The following is an 18,276-nucleotide window of genomic DNA, read 5'->3' as shown; positions in this document are numbered from 1 at the left end:
ATAGTACATTGCACAGAGTTTTCTGCAATCCTAGAAATCGATAAATGTTTGCTGAACATGTGAACAGAACAGAACCAGATCTTAAACGATGATACAAAAATTGTTCTGCCTAAAACAATTATCAAGTCTTCTACTCTTGTTGTTCCTTTATGCTTTCAGCTAACAAATATTCGGTGTTTACTGTATCTCATGCATTCTTGAAAGCACTTTGCATAAAGTAAACAACCTAGTTCTGTGAGATGTCTATGAGATGGAAGCAGTATTTTAATGATTTTAGAGCTGAGAACAATGAGACAAAGGAAGATCCTGTGATTTTCCCCAAACCACAAAGCAAATAGCAAGAGGGAAACCTAGATTGCACCTAGAGGTCTTGAAGAACAGGCTCCCAAGAGCTGACATAAATGCTACTTAGTATTCATGCTAAACTCTGTAAGTATTGGCTGAATGATTATACTTAATAGGTAATATTCCGCTTGAAAACTGAGTAACTATTTAAATTGAGAATTGACACTTTTATAATTACAACAATGGACTATTTCTTTCCCGTCAATATAAATTTCATTCCTACTTCTCTCTTCTATAGAATGGCAGTTTCATTTTATAAGACTTTGATTAAAAAATACCATTTTAAATCAACTTGAATTTAAAAAGAGGAGATATCAAGTTCATAATCTGTCACTTGTTTTTCTATGAATAAGCTACTTGCTTCCTTGTTACCTTATCCAAAAAGGAGATGTGTCCCTGGACAGACCAAAGACTAGGACTAGGCCTATGCTTTTGCCATATTTTTCTTTTTAGAAAAACACAATAGATTTGATAGTAAATTGAAGATAGTGCCATGATGTATTCTGAATGTAAAGAAATAAAAAATAACGCATAGAGCTTTATGTGGGCCATGTACTAAATATTATCTAATAAATTGAATTGTAAGTTTTTGAATGGAAAGTAAAAAGTAACTATGAAGCTCAAAAAGTTTTATTTGCAGGTAAAGTAGATAACCACCAGATATAAATATAAATATAAATATAAATATAAATATAAATATAAATATAAATATAAATATAAATACCATATATATTCTCTAACTCCTTCCACACCCACTTTTAATCAATTTTAAACTTTGTTCTCAATTATTCTGAAACTTTAAAAATATGCATAGATTCTAGAGTTGTCAGATGGTCCCAGGAAAATCTCAGAGATAGTCTATCATGATCCTGTCATTTTGCAAACGAGAAAACTGAAGCTCTGTAACAACGCAGCCAAAGTTAGAGGATTATTGCTAAACCCCTGAAAAAGATTGTAAGTCTATAGAAGCTATATAAATCTATAAGAACATATGGTGCCTTGCTTTCTGAGATTTTTCTAGCTTGTCCCCATTCCCTGCTTTGACGTGGGTCTTCTCTTGCCTTCATTTTTCCCTACTCAGTGCCGTGTCTGCTCCTGTTTTCTTTGCTTGGTTTTTGTGTGCGAACTGCTGGAATGGAAGAGACTCACGGTGGCTCCAGTTTGAGAGCTGATGGCGTCAACTGCTCCAACCCCTCAGAACCTACCACAGAGCCCTCGGGCCCACTCATTCTATAAGTGAGTGACACTCTCCAGTTCTAGCTGTTATTCTCAAACCACCTGGCTGCATTTTCCAGTGAATAGCTGCTGGCTCTTTGATGATTCTCCTCTTCTCCCTTACAGACATAAATACAACACAAGTCGTGTGGTTGTTGGTGGTTTGCCCCTATTTGCTTGTATACTGGGTTGGTAGGGACGCATTTTCACTTAATTTTGTTGTCTACGTTTTCCGTGACTCACTGACTAGGTGGTCTGTTTAGATGTGCGAACTTGGGAAAATCCCAAAACTACTCTGCCACCACGATGACCACCACCACCACCATATCCCCGTAACTCTCCTGCTTTATATATTTTTTAAAAACTTCACTGATTTATAATTTAGAATTTACATACCATTAAGGTCACCTATATTAAGTTTACAATTTAATAGCTTTGGAATATTCATGAAGTTGTGCAACCATTGCCATAAAAATATAGAATATTGGGGCGCCTGGTGGCTCAGCTGGTTGAACGTCCAACTTTGGCTCAGGTCATGAGTTTGGTTCACGAGTTCGAGCCCCACGCTGCACTGGCTGCTGTCAGTGTGGAGCCTGCTTTGGATCCTCTGTCCCCTCCTCTCTCTGCCCCTCCCCTACTTGGACGCACACACTCTCTCTGTTTCTCTGTTTCTCTCTGTCTCAAAAATAATAAACATAGAAAAAGAAAAAAATGTATTTTCATCATCCTATCAAAAAAAGGCCATATTCATTAGCAGTCACTCCCCACCCTTCTTTCCTTCAGCCCTAAGCAATTACCTCTACGCATCTGCCTGTTATGGATATTCCCTCCAAATGGTATCATATAATATATGCTCTTTTGTTAGTGGCAGTAGGTGGCAGGAAAACAAATATGACGTCATGTTTTAAGTTCTTTACTTTAAATGGCAAATAGCAACAATTCCATGATAGACTTTTTATGGCAACGTGTTTGCATATGATTTGAAGTCTGTTACCTAGTGCAGGACAATAAAACACCATTTGAAAATATAGCATGATCAATACGAATGGTGACATAACTGTAACTATAAAATGTGATATGTAAGTTTCACTATGTATCTGGACTATTCCAAGCACGTCACATATACGAATGTATTTAACATTCGCAGACATTTATGATGGAAGTACTACCATTATCATCTACATTTTATTGATAAGGAAACAGAGGCAAAGCAAAATAAAGAAAGTCACCCAAATTAGTCAGTGGCAAAGCTGATCCCAAACATAGTTTGACTCAAGTCTCCTAGTTCTTAACCACTCTTCTATAGTGCCTGAGTTTTAGGTGTTTAGTTAAATGCCATTCTCTTCTAAATTGGGGATAATGTTGAGCAGTTTAGGGTAACATATTCTGAGTAATTGATATTTTACTGGAAAATAATTTAAACCTAAGTGGACAAAATAATCATAATCTTTTAGTTCCATAAATATTCTTTCAAACTTTCCTATAGTGCCTTTTTCTTCTATCTTAACTACAACATAATTTGAAAGCCTTCATTATCTGTAGCAGATGGGGTTTTAATTGTTTTCGATAAAGCAATGGCTACTTTGTCCTAAAACATATTTGATATACAACTGACCATATTTAAATACAATTGGTTACCACTGACCTCTTTATTTTGATGACATAGAAAGAACTATAGACCTAAAAGAAGTTGACCACTAAACATAAGATATTAAAATATTTCTCAGTAAGCTCAGCATTAGATTGAGTTGAACAAAATTAATTATAATCAAGTAAAATCTCAAAGGACTTTACAAGAAAGGGGGAAAAATAGTGCAGACTTCATGAAACTGGCAAAGTTGGAATAATAACTCTCAGATTTCTTCTGTCCTGAATCAACCCATCTAATAACCATTCTGCCTCCCGTGGGAGGAAAGGAATCTCTCCTGTTTAATAAAAGCTTCTTTCTTTCTAAAATCTTAGAAAAGGGAATTGAAGATTTCTTTTGAAGTTACCAGGATCAAGAACTAACTAAAATAGAAATTTAGCAAATTACTAGGAAGGTGACTGGCAAAGAGTGGAGGAAGCACACTCTTCTAGAATAAGCAGATATCTTCTAAGATACATTTTCACAATAAATGTTCAGAACCTCATTCTCTGTTGTCCAGCACCCTGTTCCAAACATCCCCGAGCCCAAATCCCATCCCCTTCTTGATGCGCATGCCCAGAGCTCTGTGCTCCCTAGATCACCTGGGATCTTTGACACAGCCCTGCTCATAAAAAGAGCAGCCGCTGTAACATCACCAAATACCGAATCACACTTTTGACCTGCCTCGGTGACATGATACTTTAATGTGAGAGCAATAATAAAATTAAACAGTACTCAAGTTTAGCTCTCAGTCCCAGGAGCTCGCCTAGAAGTGAATCAGTGTCGAATTTGTTGGCGGGGTGCACTACATGGCACTATTTTGGAAATCAGATGGAATAGTGCCTTCTCAGAAAGAACTTTTTGCCAGTTGTGAAATTGTGCAAGTGAATTTATAATTATTTTTGACATTTTCTGGGTAGTTCCGTAAAGAAAATCTAAGTATAGTTATACTTCACATTTGGAAGTGTGATAAATGATAGTCAAGTTTTTCAAGTTGCTGTTCACTTGCTAGAGTAGCATTTTAAATATCCAAAGCCTTGCTCTCACAAGATCTGCCTGAATTACACCTGGTTGAATTCATTTCTCATGCATCCACTAAGTGACAGCTCTCTGACAAGTTTTTACTGGTTCACTTCAAATTAATTTGGATAAATATATGTAAATATTAGGCATGCACTTTAAATCGTGTTGAAAAATAAATGCAACAGGGAACACTTCTACATGATGGAAAGTGGATGGTCTGAAAGGAAGAAAGGAATCAAGAGCGTGGGCAGTTGCGGAATGGGGAAGCAATCCTCTCTCAACATGTCAGTTCGACAATTAGGAGATTATCTCTTTCAATTGATTTTTACGGATGCACCAAATATACAAACAGCAGGACATTTTATAAATGAGAAGATAAAATGGCTGGACGAGGAAAGTGGGTCCAAATAGAAACGAATTCCAGAAACTCACCAGTCGTGCAGTTTTTAAATTCAATGTCATCAATGGCGGCTCCTCCTCCCAGATCCCTTGTTCTGATGCCTTGAAATATGACTTCAAAATTCCTTAACTTGCCCAGCAGGATGACTGCCTTTTGCCAATGATCACCGGAGTTCCGCTCACTTTCTTGCCACACTTTTGACAGTCCTTTCTCCGTCTGAAGGGAACAAGTTTGCATCAGAGAAAAAGAAGAAAAAAAGCCAATCGTTTAGAATGGAAGTATTTGATCAGTGAAAACTGGTGGAAAAACAGACACTGGAACTCTGACACTTTCCATAGTGTTTCCTAGCAGACGTACTGGTAACTCTGTTTGAGTGTTTTCAGAGACACCATTATTTAAAAGTATCCTACTCAGTCCATTCTGCCTCTCTTTTGTATGCACACAAGCTTCTCGATATCTGATGGGATCTGAACATTTTACAGAAGCCCTGGATTTTAGCTTGGGATGCTCACCTAAACGTCTATTCATATTCTGTAATTATTTAGATTGCATTGCCCTTCAAAGAGCTGAAATAACTTACATGCGCAAAGAGAAAAAAGAGATGAAAGGAAGAATGTGTGGGAGAAATCATTATCCCTGATGATATGACAAAGGAATTATGAAATGAGCCATGGTGGCAAAGTGATGATTTCTAAGATCCGTAGGATTTCAAAAATACTATTATTTGTTATTTTGGCTTAAAAAATCTATTATAATATGATTTCTATGTGAGCATCAAGTACAACTATCTCTACACCACATTTTTCACTTGCAAAGGAAAAATAAATTTTCTGAAAAAATTATATAAGTATCTCCTCTGAATGTTTAAGGTTGGTTTCATTGTTCTTTGCTATTCTGGGCCTAGCTCCTCCTGAGAATTAGATGTTTTCATAAATCATGATGAGGGACACATAGCAAAGAAAGAGAAATAAATAAACTATACATTTACTATATATAGCATTACACATATATATACAGACACACACATCCATCCATCCATCCATTCATCCATCCATATATGATTATGTTTATGGTTACCCCCAAATAATTACTATCTCAACAGAAAGATGTATTGAGGGGAATGGCAATCAGAAAATCAAGCAAGCTGTTCCAACAGATTCATAGCAAACAGCTATGAAATACATAATATACAGGTTGTTTTTTTTTTTAATATAGGCTAAAGAAAAAGAGAAATATTTGCAAAAAGAAGATCCAAAGGAGTTATATTTTTATAGGTTTGTGCTTTTAGGGCACTAATGTTGATAAATATGGCTGACACCTTGTTCTGCTGAGGGAGACACAATCGAGCAGCTCCTCCTCGGTTGAATTACAGAGAAAGTGGAACCACGTATCAGTTAATACAAAATTAACCTTGCAAAAACAACTAACAGTGTGTAGATAGATCTTTGAACATCTTTTCCCAAAAAGATGACAAATCTTCACACCCAGAGACTCATGTAACTTTTGCCTTGAAGGGGATGGGAAATTCACACCTAATTAATGGAATTTCATATCTTTTTTGATGACTAAAGAAGAGAAGTCTTTTTAAAAGTTAATCTTTGAACGTCAACGATGTGTTGGTGATGTGGAATCAAAGGAATGATTAGTTAAATTAAAGATTAAAGTAGAGGGGGACTGTCTGACACATAGCAACATAACAGCCATAGATATTGATAAAGTCTGTCTTAATTTACAAACTCAATTCACTTTGCTAATATTTCCTATTAATCAACTTCTGAAGTTTCTAGCGCTACTCATTAACTACGACAAGCCCCCAAAGGGTTTTCCACAAATACCATCACAGAAGATTGTGTGATCACTTTAATCAATGACATAAAAACCATTTCTTAAATCTTACAACTGACCTTCTAATAAAAAAGGATATTTGAATAATATATCCATTAGCATTTTATGTAGGAAGAAATGAAAATGAGGGTGAATTCTTTTGGAAACCAACCATGGATCAATCTAATGGCAGGTTACTGGAGAATATCATTCTAATATATTTACTATTATTTCACTTTAAATATAACATATAAAATCTTATCCACATAATTATCAAAATTATTCATCAAAATGTAAAATAGAGATTTACTTTTTGACCTATATGTCCATTTATTCATTTATTCAGCAAACATTTGATGTTCACACATACTGTAATGTTAGATATCAGGAATAAAAAGGTGGAAAAATAAAGACAGTCTAACCTGTGGAGGTAAAGATCTATTATGAGAGAGTCATAAAAATAACTTACTATAAAAGGGCAATATAAATATAAATTTTATTTATTTAATATATTTATTTTCTGATACATATCAATATATACCAGACTATTTTCTAAAAAATTTTTAACGTTCATTTATTTTTGAGAGACAGATCATGAGTGGGAGATGGGCAGAGAGACAGAAAAACACAAAATCCGAAGCAGGCTCCAGGCTCTGAGCTGTCAGCACAGAGCTCGACGTGGGGCTCAAACCCACGAACTGTGAGATCATGACCTGAGCCAAAATTGGACGCTTACCCGAATGAGCCACCCAGGTACCCCAGAGTACTTTTTTAAAAAAGAAGTTAAATATCAATTTAATTTTTGTTCCACACACATTGTTGCTTTATTTATTTAGCTAATATTCTTATTTTAATTGTTTCTAAATTAAGAAATGAAAAACCTCTGGCTTTCAACTCATGACTTTGCCACTGGCCAAAGATTTATCTCTTACATTCATTCATAAGGATGTTCAATTCAAGAACCCAAGGCAATAAACATTAAAAATGATTGGCCACGCTAATAATAGTAAAAATAGACATTAATACAACAATGATCAAATTATAGAAATCAAAGGAATACTCTCTTCTTCTTATTTAGCCTTTTACTCAACTTTGAACCGATATTCCATGTATTGCACATACTGACTCTTTATCTTACATATTGCATATTTATTATGGCAATGTATTTGACCACATATTTTATGTCAGCATTTCCCTTTTGTGCTATGAAAAGAAAAGTAGTAAGAAATACTAAAATGATAGAGTACCTTCAAGATATACATTAATAAGGTATACCATTTAGAATATTAGTTTCAGAGGTTTGAGGTGAATATATAAAATTTCCCTAAATATTAGCCATTTTTTCAAAACCCATGGATCAACAACTTTCTATCAGCTGACATCTTTTTCATATTTGGAATCTGTTTCTGGAGTTTCTGTATCAGTCTCTAATCTCTCAATTGCTCCATCAATGTCATACTTACTTAGTTACCATATTTTCTTTTTCTGTAAAGATTTGAACAGATCTGTTTTCCATATCCCTCCTCCTAATAATAACAATTCAAACCCTGAACATTACATATAGTTTTATATAAACATAAGAAAGTTCTGAAAAGTAGAGAGAAGACAGACTACCTGGGAACATCAGGACTCAAGGAATCATAAAATGGTGAGTTTCCTAAGTTTTGTTTTTTTTTTTTTTTTTGTCTCATATATTGCCAAATGAGTATGTGAATCTGGCAACATGAAAATCCAACAGGCATAGACTACTCTCTCTAGGCAGAGGGCCAGGAAAAAGAAAATCGAGCAAGAAAGAAAACATTTTGATAATGACTGTTCTGTAACAGCCAGACATCATAGAAAATGTATACTCTATCCCCAAACCCAACAGCAAAGGCTAGGCAGAGAGCCTAGACTTCCACCCACATCAGGTCCCAGGGACCCCAAGACCCCTCTTCCCAAGACTTTTTCAAATGAAGGAAAACTAAAAATCTGTCACCAGTAGACACCCCTTAAATGAATGGCTAAAGGAATTTCTTTAAGCATAAAAGAAATGATAAAAGAATGAATCTTATGCTATCAAGTAGGGACAAACACACACACACACACACACACACACACACACACACACAGCAAAAATGAGTAAATGCAATAAATTTTCTTATCCACAGGGTTTGGATGAATGCAGATGTTGCTTGTTCTGTATCTCAAGGCCAGAAAATGAGTTAATTCTTGAAGGAAATGACATTGAACTTACATCAAGCTCAGTTTCTTTGATTCAGCAAGCAACAACAGTTAAAAACAAGGATATCAGAAAAATTTTGGACGGTATCTATGTTTCTAAAAAAAGGAACAATTCCTCAGGTTGATGAGTAAGATCTAAGTTGTCCAGCTCTAGAAACAGTAAGATGCCAGATGATTTTTCAGACTTATTTGTGATATTTTAATGATATAATAAAAGCTGTATTGATTTCAGGCTTTTTCTTAAACAGTACATAGATAGATAGATAGATAGATAGATAGATAGATAGATGATAGATAATTTTTGATGGTTGAGTAAAAATTAAAACACTGTCTAATATGGTTCTTAATGTATGTAAAGGAAAGAGTTAAGGTATAAACATTATGAATACAAGAGAGTAAACACATAAAGGGAGGTAAAATGTCTACACTTGAGTCTATTAAGTCTTAAAGTTACATTATAATAGGTCACATTTTCATCCTCAATTTTTTTCTTTTGTTTTTCTCATATATTCATTCTCCCAAAATGAATCGTAGAGTAATTTAATGAATAACCAAAATATTGAATTGTTTTACCCTGAGATATCATATATTTTTTGACTTGTTCAGGACTCTGCCACTTACTAAAATTTTAGTCTTTTTAATAAATAAGTTACCTACTTATTATAATGTTTATTTAGACATATGACGACGTGTTTTACAATGGTGAGTGGAATACAGCAAATGACTGGCCTTCTTCCTTTTCATAAATTACCAGAGACAGCAACACACATCACTATAGATGCGTGAGTTCATAGGCCACAGTTACGAGTCTCCGAGAGGCCAAATAAATATTAAAAGATGACGATAAGCTGAACAATATAATACCTAATGCAGAATTTTAAAAACAGATGGAATCAGAGTTTTAGTACTGGGTACTGTATGGAAGTGTTCAATCACTATATTGTACACTATATTGTATGCATGAAACTAGTATTACACTATATATGAACTATCTAGATTTTAAGTAAAGACTTTAAAATATATATTAAAAAAATAAAAATAAAAGGCTTCATGCATACACCTAAGAAGAGAACTGAAGACATGGCAATATAAAATAAAACTGGAAATAATAAAAGTAACTAGAAATATTGCATATGAAAAATATAATATGTACATAAAGAACAAATAGGTATAAAATAGCAAGATGGTTACAACTGAAGAATTAATAAATGAGTAGAAAGATTCAATTCTGAAACTCAGAGAAGCCAGCAACAAAATGAAGAGTAGGAATTGTTTTAAAAAATCTAAAGAGTATTTTAAAGATAAAAATAGAAAGGCCCCTATATATATAAAAGGAGTTCTATAAAGATTAAGAAATAAGAGGAGAAATGGAAACATATAAAAATAATACAGATAATACTTCAGAAGTGAGAGAAGACTGAAAGAGATCATGAAATGCCAAACAAGATAGAAAAGGAAGACAAATGCACTTATGTGCTTATGATAAAATTTAAGGATATGAAAGAAGAAAATGCAAAAAGTTTCCAGAAAATAAAAGGTCAATAATTATATGGAAATCAGACTTCTTCATAGTAACCTTGGATACAGGAGGATAATAAACTAATAACTGCAGGAACTGAATGAAATGATCTTGAACCTTGAGTTTTATATCCAGCCAAACTGTCAAATATGAAAGCATAAAAAAATTACCATAAGATATACAAGAACTCAAATTGGTCATAAAAAAACACATTACAAATACTGGAGATGTTAAAACAAGAAAGGAAATCCAAGGGAATCTCGCAAAAGATATAGAAAGTAAGGGTTGTCTTAAAATACAAAAGTTGGGACCAAAGAATACAGAAAGTCATCACAAATACTCCAGAGCCAAAGATATAGAAATTACTAACATTTTCAGTTCTTGTGACAGTGGAAAGGAGCATAAGAGAAAGGAAAGGAAAGGACAGAGATAACATTGTCATGAGAGCATTATAAAGGGCTTATCTAGTTAAGAGGAAGAAATTAACGGGGGTAAATAAACACAAGTATGTGTTTTTAACTCAAAGGCCAAAACCATCCGAAAAACAAAAATCAAATGTAAAACTTAAAGAGAAATGAAATAATAGCAGTAAGACTTACCATAAGAACGATAATAGAAATATAAAAAGGTTAAAGACTAAAACTAAATCATAAAAATAGCTCCATAAAGTCAATAGGAAAAATGAAAGAGCAGAAAAAAAATATCTAAGAGATATTTACGAACAATTTACATAAGAAGAAACTTTAAAGATCAAATGACATATAGGGAGATGCTCAGACTGTGGAAATCAGGTAATGGCAGGGTGAATTGGTAAAATATGATGAGTACACCTCACAGAGTGTTTTGCAGCAGTAGGAGATAATTAGCTGGATGCATATACCCAAACAAAGATGGATCTTTAAGATACAGATTGAAGGGGAAAGAGTAATAAACAGAATGAAAGTTAGGACATACTAAAAAAAAAAATAGGACACATATTATAAAATGCATTTAGCCAAGCGTATATATTAGACTGGTTGCCTGGAAAAGAAATGAGACAAAAAATGAAGATAAAAAAATAACTAAAATTGATACAATACACAGTGAAAGGGCAAACTCAAAACAATAGCACACATAAATTAAAAGTTGGCTAACCTATGATTTTTTTTTAAAGGTCTATTTATCATGGAGAGACAGAGAGACACAGAGAGTGAGCAGGGGAGGGGCAGAGAGAGGGGGAGACACAGAATCCAAAGCAGGCTGCAGGCTCCAGGCTCCGAGCTGTCAGCACAGAGCCCGACGCGGGGCCTGAACTCACAAACTGTGAGATAATGACCTGAGCCGAAGCCGGTTGCCCAACCAACTGAGCCACCCAGGCGCCCCTATGAGTTTATTTTTATATAACTATATTGTCCTTGGGTAATGTGCTGATTCTAAGTAGTTGTACTAATTTCTCAATATACAGTATTAGCATTTTGTAATCAATCATATTTTCTTTTTACATAGGTTTTATTTGATCCTTGATAATATTTATTCTTCTGTCTTTAAAATTTTTTTAAATGTTTATTCATTTTTGAAAGAGACAGACAGAGTGTGAGTTGGGGAGGGGCAGAGAGAAAGAGAGGGAGACACAGAATCCAAAGCAGGCTCTAGGCTCTGATCTGTCAGCACAGAGCCTGATGCAGGGCTGGAAGTCATGCACTATGACCTGAGCCGAAGTTGGATGCTTAACTGACTGAGCCACCCAGGCATCCCAGTTCTTTTGTCTTTTTATGTTATTCTTACACTGCCTTGAACTTCCAGAACACTGTCAAATAATGGGCATGATAGTGGTTGTTTCAAGCCACTTTAAAAGAAATAAAAATTATCACAAACAAAAGCTTAATCTGTAAGTATTTTAGAAGTATAACCTGTGAAAATTTTGAGGAAATTACACCTTGAATACACATTCATGACTTAATCACTCCCCGGGTTCCCTGAAGAAGAGGCATAACCGTGAGGATAGACAATCAGTGGTGTCAGGGAAAAAGTGACCTGCCAGTGGAAGTTGGATGTATCTTCCCCATACCCAGGAGGACATTGGACAGACCTTGTGGGAGTTTTTATGGACCATTATTCACATTGAAATTTCCAAAATGGGTTGTCTCTCTATATGAGCTGGTATGGGTCTAGTGAGTACAAGGAAAACTCATTCATCATTGAAGAGGACTCATTAGCTTAGCTGGATATTAAAGTGAGCAATCAAAATAACATTAGGGTGACCTCACCACTATTAGAATGGCTACTATTAAATAAAAGAATAAGAAATAAATAAAATAACCAATGTTGGTAAGGATGTGGAAAAACAAACCTTTGTGAACTGTTGTTGATAATGTGAAAATGGTGCAGTCACCATGAATCACAGTAAGGCAATTCCTCAAAGACTAAAAATATAACTACAGTATCATCCAGCAATTTCTCTTCTAGGTATATACTGAAAGGTATAGATCTTGGAATCAAGGTCTTGAAGAGAAATATTTGTATATCCATGTGCATAGCAGCATTATTCACAATAACCAAGATATGGAAGAAACCCAAGTGCCTATTAACAGATGAATGGATAAATAAAATGTAGTAACACATACAATGAAATATGATTTGCCCTACAAAGGAAGGGCATCTTACACATCCTATAACATGGATAAACCTTGAAGACATTATACTAAGTGAAATATGCCAATCACAAAAGGACAAATACTGTATGATTCCACTTATATGAGGCATCTAAAGAAGTCAAATCCAAAGAGACAGAAAGTAAAACAGTGGCTACCAAGGGCTGGAGGAGAATGAAAAGGGGGTTCTTTTTAACAGGCAGAGAGTTTCAGTTTTCCAACATGAATTCTTAGATGGATGATGGCGATGGTTGCACAATAATGTGAATGTACTAAGTACCACTGAATTGTACACTTGAAAACTGTTAAGATAAATTTTGTGTGTTATGTATTTTACCACAATTTTAAAAATAAATTTAAAAAATCATATCAAAGGCCCTATTGAGGTATATTTAAGAGCAGAGGGAGGGCACCTGGGTGGCTCAGTCATTTGAGCATCTGACACTTGATTTCAGCTCAGGTCATGATTCCAAGGTTGTGGATTGAGTCCTGCATCAGGCTCTGTGCTGAGTATGGAGCCTGGTTGGGATTCTCAATCTCCCTCTCCCCCCTGCCCCCCACTCTCTCTCTCTCTCTCTCTGTCTCTCTCTCTAAAATAAAATTAAATTAAAAAGCAGAAGCAGAAGTGTTCTTACAAAGAAACTATCAATGATAAAGGAATACATTTTTTAGGAAGACATAACAATTCTTAACATGTGAGTCCTTAACAGTAGAGCATCCCAATTACACAAGGCAAAAACTGATAGAACTGCAAGGAGAAATAGATGAATCCACTCTCATAGACAGAGACCAACACCTCTCTCAGAAATGGACAGACCCAGCAGGCAGAAAATCAGTAGAGACATAGATGAACTCAACAGCAGAACCAATCAGCTGGACACACATGATATCTATAGACTACTTCATCCAAAAACAGCAGAACACAGATTTCTCTCAAGCTTACATGGAACAGTCGCCAAAACAGATCACGTTGTGGGCTATAAAACAAAACTATCAAATTGAAAAATGATGACGAAAAGAAATCATACAGTATGTTTTCATACAACAATGGCATTAAACTAGAAATCAGTAACAGAGAGATAGTAAAAAATCCTTAAACACATGGAGATTAAACAACAGTCTTAAGTGACACATGAGTCAAAGAAGAAATGTCAAGAGAAATTTAAAAATATTTTGAACTAAATGAAATGAAAACATCAAAGTGTGTACAATGCAGTGAAAGCAGTGTTTAGATGGAAATTTGTAGCATTAAATGCATGTGTTAGAAAAGAAGAGAGATCTAAAACTAATAACCTAACTTTTTATTTACCAATATAGATGTCTTTTTCTTTTTCTTGTCTGATTGCTGTGACTAGGCCTAGAAATTTCTATCTTGAAAACTAGAGCAAGAAGAGGAAATTAAATCCAAAAAACAGAGAAGAAAAAAAAAAAAACTTCAGCAGAATTCATTGAAATTGAAAATGGAAAATGAATAGAGAAAATCAGTGAAACCAAAAGCTTTGTTTTAAAAACAAAACCAAAAACTGATCAATCTTTAGCCATGGTAAGACAGAAAAGAGAGTGTACAAATACTTATACCAGAAATGAAAGAGGAGACATCACTGTAGAGGCTATGGCAATTAAAAAGATAATAAAGGAATGCTATGAGTAACTCTTTGCCCACTAATTTCACAACCTAGATAAAATGTACCTACTCTTTGAAAGACACAATCTGCCAAAACTTACACAAGAAGAAACAGATGATCTAAAAATGCCTGTAGCTATGAAAGAAATTGAATCAATAATTAATAACCTACCAAAACTGAAAGACTAACCCAAATGATTTCATTCGTGAAATCTACCAAATACTTGAGAAATAAATTATATGAATTATCTACATTTTCTTTCAAAAGAAGCAAAGGGAATAGTTTCTAATTCATCCTATGAGGACAGGGTTATCCTAATAGCAAAACAGACAAAGACATTATAAGAAAAGAAAACTATAGACCAATATCTCTTGTGAACATGAATGCAAAAATCCAGAACAAAATATTAGCAAACTGAATCTCACAAAAGTATAAAAAGAATTTTATACCATAACCAAGTATAATTTATCCCAGGTATGCAAAGCTGGTTCAACATTTGAAAATAAATTAATATAATCCATCACATGAATAGACAAAAAATAAAAATCACATTATTATATCAAAAATGCAGCAACCATTTATGTTAAAAATCTCAGTAAACTAGGAATATAGGGGAACTTCAACTTGATAAAGAATACCTACAAAAAAATCTACAGGAAATATACTTAATGGTGAGAAACTCAGTTTTCCCACTTAAGATCCTGTATCTTAGGCAAGAATGTTGTCTCTTACCATTCCTTTTAACATTGTACTCTAAGTCTGTGTCAGTTCAATAAGGCAATAAAAGGCAATAAAAGATAATACAGATTGGGAAGGAAGTTATTAAACTGCTTTTGTTCATAGATGACATGATTGTCTATGTGAAAAACTTGAACCAATCAAAAAAACAAGCAAAAACAACAAAAAACTTCCTGGAAAAAAAACATGATTAAAGCATAGTTATAGGATATCAGGTTAACATACAAAAGTCTATTGCTTTCTTACAAAGTGGGATTTGAATTAAAAACACAATGCCATCTACATTAGCACTGCACCCCACTCCCCCCAAACACGTCTAACAAAATACATACAAGATCTATATGAGGAAAACTACAAAATTCTGATGAATGAAGTCAAAGGACTAAATAAACTGAGATATATTCCATGTTCATGGATAAGAAGACTCAATATTGGCAACATGTCATTTCTTCCAACTTGACCTATAAATTCAATGCAACCCCAATCAAAATCTCAGCAAGTTATTTTGTGGATACTAACAAACCTATTTATAAAGTTCATAAAAAGACTTAGAACAGCTAACACAATATTAAAGAAGAACAAACTTGGAAGATTGATGCTATCTGACTTAAAGACTTACTATAAAGTTATAGTAATCAAGACAAAATGGTATTGATGAAAGAATAGACAGATAAATAGGACAGAACAGACTCCTAAAGTAGATTTCCACAGAGTGAGCTGATCTTTGACAAAGAAACACAATCGAGCAAAAAGTCTCTTCAACAAATGGTGCTGGAACAAATTGGACATCTATATGAAAACAAATGGACCAAGACACAGACCTTACACCCATCACCAAAATTAATTCCAAATGGATAATAGACCTATATGTAAAATGTAAAACTAAAAATCTCCTCAAAGATAACATAGGAAAAATCCTAGATGAGTTTAGAGTATGGTGATACCTTCTTAGATACAACACCAAAGACAAGATCCGTGAGAGTAGTTAGTTGATAAGCAGGACTTCATTAAAACTCAAAACACCTGCTCTGTAAAAGAGAATTAGAAGACAAGCCCACATTGGGAGAATATTATTTGCAGGAGATACTTCTGATAAAGGATTGTTATCCAAATTATACAAAGAACTCTTAAATTCAACAATAAAGAACTCAATTAAAAAATAGCAAAGACCTTGATAGTTCACCAAAGAAGATAGTCAGATGGCAAATAAGTATATGAAGGGGTGTTCCACATGATATGTCATCAGAGAAATGTAAATTAACACAACAGTGAGATGCTACTACGCATCTATTAGAATGGCCAAAATCCACAACACGACAACACCAAATGATGGTAAGGATGTAAGCAATAGGAACTCTCATCCATTGCTTGTGGGAATGCAAAATGATACTGCTACTTTGCAAGACAGTTTGGCAGTTTCTTCCAAAACTGAACATGCTCTCATAATCCAGCAATCGTGTTCCTTAGTATTTAACAAAATAAGTTGAAAATTTATGTTCACATAAAAATCTGTCCATGGATATTTAATTGCCAAAACTTGGAATAAATCAAGATGCCCTTCAGTGGGTAAATGGATAAACTCTGGTACATCCAGACAATGGAATATTATTCAGTGGTAAAAAATGGGGTGAGGGGAGTATAAAGACATGAAAAGACATGGAGGAAACTTAAACGCAAGTTACCATTAAAAGAAGTCAGTCTTCAAAGACTCCAATCCACACTGTATGATTCTAACAATATGTATTCTCAATAAGGCAAAATTAGGGAGATAATAAAAAGATCAGTGTTTCTGCAGCTAGTGGAGTGAGAAATGAATAGGTAGAGCACAGAAGATTTTTATGGCAGTGAAAATACTCTGTTTTATAAATGTTCCTTGTCATTATATAACTTTTGTCCAAATCTACAGAATGTACAACATCAAAAGTGAACCCTGGGTAAACTATGGGCTTTGGATGATGATGATGTGTCAATCTAGGTTTATACTTGGTCAAAAATGTACCATTCTGTTGAGTGATAATGATAATGGGGAACACTATACATATGTAGGAGCAGGGTATATATGGGAAATCTCTGTACCATCCTCTCCATTGTATTATAAACTAAAAATTGCTTTAAAAAATAAATTCTTAACAACAAGAAACTATCAAAAATCTTAAGGAAGTTCATTAAGTAATTGAAATGGGTAATTTGAGAACATGAAGGATTGGGGGATATTCAAAAGTCATTTCAGGAAAAAGCTAAAACTAAATCAGAGCGTTAATATTTCTAGAAGCCAAATATGTTATGCAAAATATGAAATGGAATTATCTCAAAATACAGGATGTGGAATACTTATGTGTCTCCAGGCTTTGAAATCAGACTCCTAGGTTTAAACCTCAGCTCTTCCTGGTGCTAGTAGTTATTCCATCTATAAAATGCATAGTAAATGTGTTTATCTCATCGGGTTGTTGTGGGGATTAAAAAGAAGTAATTTTAATAGAGCTGCTACATTCATTATTGATATCATAATGTTTACCATTATTTTTTGAGCAAAAATGTAAATAATTGAATATTATGAATGAAAGAAAAGACAAGAGATGTGAAAGAGTTAGAAAACCCATATTTGAATATAAGAGTTCCAAAAAGAAAGGAAAAAATAAATTGAGGAGAAGCAATAATCAGAAAAAATAATAAAAGAAAACTTCCGAGCTAAAGAACAACTCAAAATTTTAAGATCGAAACATTCTTGTGCAACCTCTAAACTCTAAATGTAAGAGAAACTGTCACAAACTTCCAGAAATAAGAAGTAGTTTACATACCAAAAAATGATCATTATATTGTTATCAGGGTCTTCTTAAATGAAACATTAAATATGTAAAAAAATAGAACAAAATTTTCAGGCCTCTGAGAGTCACAGAGAAAAAGAAAAAGCAAGACAAGACAAAAAATTAAAAAAGGTGATCCTAGAACCTACAGCTAAGCCAACATATCATTTTTGTGTCAACTACAAAGATTTAAGCACATTATTGTGTTCTTGTCCTTTGGAAGTGCTTGTCATTTCCTCCTGTCATGGAACTCTTTAGCAAAAAAAAAAAAAAAAAACACAAAAACAAAAACAAAAAAAAACA

At 34.0% G+C, this 18,276-nt stretch overlaps 1 protein-coding gene across 2 annotated transcripts in view; it reads right to left on the bottom strand.

Moving 5' to 3' along the window:
* The window catches only part of MALRD1 (MAM and LDL receptor class A domain containing 1), a 776,428-nt gene that overhangs the window by 256,133 nt on the left and 502,019 nt on the right, over positions 1–18,276 (bottom strand). For both annotated transcript variants that reach the window (XM_078450377.2, XM_078450378.2), the window contains exon 30: positions 4,643–4,826. In XM_078450377.2, coding sequence (XP_078306503.2) covers positions 4,643–4,826 — 184 coding nt within the window. The remainder of the gene's footprint in view (positions 1–4,642; positions 4,827–18,276) is intronic.

The sequence above is a fragment of the Panthera onca genome, chromosome B4 (assembly GCF_046562875.1).
Source record: "Panthera onca isolate mPanOnc1 chromosome B4, mPanOnc1 haplotype 2, whole genome shotgun sequence".
Classification (NCBI taxonomy): Eukaryota; Metazoa; Chordata; class Mammalia; order Carnivora; family Felidae; genus Panthera; species Panthera onca.
Note: the sequence above shows the minus strand (reverse complement) of the source record. Positions and strands in the feature narration are given on the sequence as shown.